At 45.0% G+C, this 4,594-nt stretch overlaps 1 protein-coding gene across 1 annotated transcript in view; it reads right to left on the reverse strand.

The window, feature by feature from the left end:
• The window catches only part of ATP23 (ATP23 metallopeptidase and ATP synthase assembly factor homolog), a gene marked incomplete at its 3' end in the record, with an annotated part of 10,159 nt that extends 5,571 nt beyond the window's left edge, over positions 1–4,588 (reverse strand). Inside the window, 3 exon segments of the mRNA XM_027769634.1 lie at positions 1,134–1,215; positions 2,060–2,105; positions 4,418–4,588. Of these exon segments, the coding sequence (XP_027625435.1) occupies positions 1,134–1,215; positions 2,060–2,105; positions 4,418–4,511 (222 nt within the window).
• Between the last annotated feature and the right edge of the window lie 6 nt (positions 4,589–4,594).

Below are 4,594 nucleotides of genomic sequence, written 5' to 3' on the forward strand. Positions count from 1 at the left end.
TCTCTCTCTCACGCTCTCACTCTCTCTCTCACACACACACACACACACACACACACTCACACACTCACTCTGATCCTTTCTGGTCAAATTAAAATAATAAATAAATAAAATAAATGGGGTTAATTAAAATAATTGTTTAAAAAAATATACTCCCCCTAATCAAAAAGTCTCATAAGTAGGATCACTTCTCACAATGTAAAAGCGAAACCCCTCTGTTCAGCATTCAAAGCTTTCCACAATAGAGCTTCCCTTCCTTTCCAATTCGTTTTTACTTTATGCCCATGCTTTCCTGCCCTTCAGCAAAACTAGAGGGCATGCCACTGTTGTTCATGCTTTGGGCAATAATTTCTCTTCTCTGCCCCGGGGAAGCTTTCTATCCTCTATCTTTGTATGCTCTTTCGATCAGTCCCTTCAATGTCCCATTGCAATAATCAAGCCCACCTAGTTTAAAACTGTCTCAAATTTTGTAATTGCTTGTGCCACGTCTTACCTCCCATGTGAAAGTATAAACCCCTTAAAAGTAACAACTATAGGGGACTAGCAGGTGGTGTAGTGGCTAGGGCACTGGACACTCCCACATGGTTGGCCATAGTTTGAGTCCCAGACCTGGTGGCTTGCTTTCTCACTTTCCCCCTCTTTCTCTCTCACCATGTGTTTCTCTCTGATCAAATTTAAATAAATAAATGAATAAATAAAATTAAATTAAAAATAATTCTTTTTAAAAAAGTGACAACCCTGACTAACTTTTTGTCTTTTTTTTTTAGAGGATTTTGCCATTGGACATGTGCACTCACTAGAGAGAAAGACAGAGACAGAGACAGTGAGAGGGAAAGTGAGAAATCATCCTCCCATGGGGGATGGCCACAATGCCATTCCTTCTTCTCCACTCTTCTCCTGGGATCTTAGGTGCACACACATACACACCCATCATGATTTTTAAGCAACCAGGTCTAGGACTCAACCCCAGCCTGCCATGTGGGAGTCTGGCAACATAACCACTATGCTTCCTGCTAGCCCCAAATAATTTAGTTTTTTAAGTCAAACCCAAAGTCTAACAAATAGAATGCCCAACATGTAGAACGTGCTCAGCAAATATCAAGAGAAAAAAGATAACAAGTTGGCATAATTCCTACCTGAGATGTCGAAGCATCAAAACCTCCGCTGACATTTCCATTACAGTCTTCACAGGAAAAGTGTCTGTCTTTGTTCACAGCACTAAAAGCAAGCATGGGTTAAGGAGAGACGTTCAGAAGCGGTGTGTACGTGAGAAACAGCCCTGGGCCAGGAGCCAGGAGCCAGGAGACCCTGCACCGCTAACACATAGGAACCCTTGGGAAAGCAACTTAACACCTCCGGGCTCGTTTTCTTATCTGTAACTATAGACATTGTTTCTATAAAATCTCTCCTAGCTCAAATTCTGTGATATGACTTCATAAACCATTTGATCAACTGATTAAAGCCATATGTTAATGGCCCGGGGATGTTACAAAGACATTCCTTCTGATCCCCTCAAAGTTAAGATCTGGAAGGCTCCTACATAACAAGCTAAGAAGTCTTCTCTATTAAAGACTATAACTTTAGGCTGGTGTAGTAGAAAAGCTAAGCTTGGTAATTATTTACAAAACAGATGCTGAAAGACCAGCAGGTAGCATGGTAGTTAAGATGCTGGACTCCCACATGGCCAACCGTGTTTCAAGTCCTGGACCTGGTGGCTTGTTTTCTCACTTTCCCTCTCTGTGTGGCTCTCTCTGGTCAAATTAAAATAAATAATTCTCTTTTTAAAATTATTAAAAAAACAACAACAACAAAACAGATGTTGAGTACTATCTTTACTAAATACTAAACATAAATGGTAGAGCTAAAGACTAAGTGAGGGCAGAGGATGCCCAAGGAGGACAAGGCCTGGCCAGAGAAAATGCAGCCAATCACTACCTCCTAACTACTGGAAAGGCTTCATGGACTGAAGTGAGAAGTCTCAAGTAGTTCCAGTTTTCTGGGGGATAGAGAATTATTTTTAGCAGCCAGAATACCCAGCAGCACCTCAAAAAGATTTACTTACCAACCAGAGTGCTTCATAGCATCAAGCAGGAGTTTGACATATGGACCTAAAAAGATATGGATTCAATGAAGTATACTAATTGAAAAAAACATCAACAGTTAAATTACCCAAAAAGCAGTCTAAGATATTATCAAGGGTCAGCTCTGTGACCTGATGGTTGAGAGTAGGACCCCACATGGCTGATTATGCATTTCAAATCCCACCCTGATGGCTTGAAAACACACCAGGCATGTGAGCATGCGTGCCCAGAATGCAAAGGAGATGGAGAAATGGAGGAGACACTGAAGTGTGACCATGCCCCACTGAAAGGTACTTTCTTCTCCCTCTCTCTCTCTGTCTCTAGCAAGTATATGCACCCTCTGGTGGGTTTTTTGTTTGTTTGTTTGCTATAGGGTACGTGCGCTCACTGGAAAGAGACAGAGTGAGCAGGAAAATGAGAAATCACTCCCCCAGCAGGGGGGAAGATGGCCACATCGCAATCCCTTCTCCTCCATTCTCCTCTCAGGATTTGGGGCATGCATGCACACATGCCTGGTGTGAGTTTAAGCCACTGAGTCCGGGACTTGAGCCACGGTCAACTACATAGGAGTGCAGTGACATAGCCATTATGCCAACTGCTGGTCCCAAGGAAGTGCTTTGAATTTCAAATTTTTTTCATATTTTGGAATATTTTCATGGAGTAGTAATAATGAGAGATCTTGGGGATGGGATTCAAGTCTAAACATGAAATTTATTTAAGTTTAATATACACCTCATACATATAGCCAGAAGGTTTTTTTGGAGAGGGCTATAGGGCCCGTGCGCGCACCAGAAAGACAGAGACAGAGAGATGGAAAGCAAGAAATCACTCCCCAGCGGGGATGGCCACACTGCAATCCCTTCTCCTCTGTTCTTCTCTCAGGATCTTGGGCACGCACACACACGCGCCCACAATACTGGCACTTGACATCCATAAAATCTATTCTTCACGGGGCCAGCAGGCGGCATGATGGTTAAGACACTGGATCCCACATGACTGACTCCGCAGGTCAAGCCTCGGACCTACAATCTGAAAAAAACACCAGGTACTGTGGATGTGTACCCAAAATCCCTAGAGGATACTGGAGAAGGGATTGCAGCGTGGCCATCCCCACTGAGGAGGTGAATTCTCACCTTCCCTCTCTGCCTCTCTCCTGTAAGTGCACACACCCTATGCAAAATGTCTAAAATAAATATATAAATAAATAACGATTTTTTAAAAAACCTATTCCTCACAATTTTAAAAGAAGTATTTTTACCCTTCTCTCCTCTCATCCACTTTTATATTTTACAGCTAAGGACAGAGGCAATCAGAGAGCTTAAGTCACTTTTCTACATCAAATAAGGTCAGAGTTCAAACCCAGGTCTAACTCTGCAGCCCATGTTGATTCCACTCCACTTTGAAACCCCTAAAAAGCAGCGTCCTTCCTCATCTTTGTATCTCCCACCACCACAACCTAGGAGGCATTCAACACATAGTTGTACAGTAAATGCAATATAGTCATTCACTCTTCCAGTTCCTCCTCCCACCTCCCTTGACTCTCTATAGGCAGGTAATGTCAAGAAGGTTGGGAAACATTTTGTAGTTGGTTTTTGAACTGAGACTGGTGGGCTATGATTAGTAAACTTGCTCTGGGACAAATATATGTAAGATTTTCTATCTGTAATGAAGTAAATTTAGGACGTCTATGTCCATGTGAAGAAGATAAGAAATCTCCAGTACAAGGACCCTGGGACTGGAAGAAATCGGTCAGTGGGTAGCTGGGTGCTACTGAACCCTGAGCCGTGGGTCTTAAACTTTCCCCCCTCAGAGAATATAATGAGGCGGTGAACTATCTCCCAACAAAATGCACTTAGGTACATGCATGTACAGAGAGAGAGCGATTCCCCGGACCGTTTCAGGGGTTTCTACACTCGGAAGCCTATCCATGCATGAAGGTTAAGAACACCGCCCAGTGAAAGCTAGGTTTGCAAAAATGTTGGTTTTGCACTGCCAGCTGTAAGCTGCTCTTTAAAACCCTGCCTCACCCAGCCCTAAAGTCCCGTGCTGCTGCATAACTTATATAAGAAACCAGAGGCTGTCAGACCAGCGAGTATGAATGAAAAGGGCAAACTCCTACCCACTCCTCCTTCATCCCACAAAGAAGAGCAGTGCTGAAAAAGCTTCTAGCCCCCTCTGATGAGGACACTGGGACCCGCGTCCTCGTCCTGCCCCAGGGTAATGACCGTGGCCAACCTGCACGTGGGCTGAGCCGCAGACCCCCGGCGGAGTGGTGCCCAGCTGCTCATAGACACCCCCCTTTCCCGGCCGACCCCCAGCCCCCAGGTCCCGGCTCCTACTTGTGCTAAGCGTCTTCACCAGCATGAGCTGGCACTTCTGGTTGTTGGTGAAGAAGCTGGAGAGGAGCCCTTGCTGGGGCTGCCCCTGGTCCATACGCTCGGGGAAGACCTGGCACGCGACGTGCTGCGGCTGCTCCCCAGCCCCGGGGTCTGGCCTGCGCTCGTCCCCAGCTCCCG

Source organism: Tupaia chinensis, unplaced genomic scaffold (assembly GCF_000334495.1).
Source record: "Tupaia chinensis unplaced genomic scaffold, TupChi_1.0 Scaffold150006_1, whole genome shotgun sequence".
NCBI classification, from domain to species: Eukaryota; Metazoa; Chordata; class Mammalia; order Scandentia; family Tupaiidae; genus Tupaia; species Tupaia belangeri.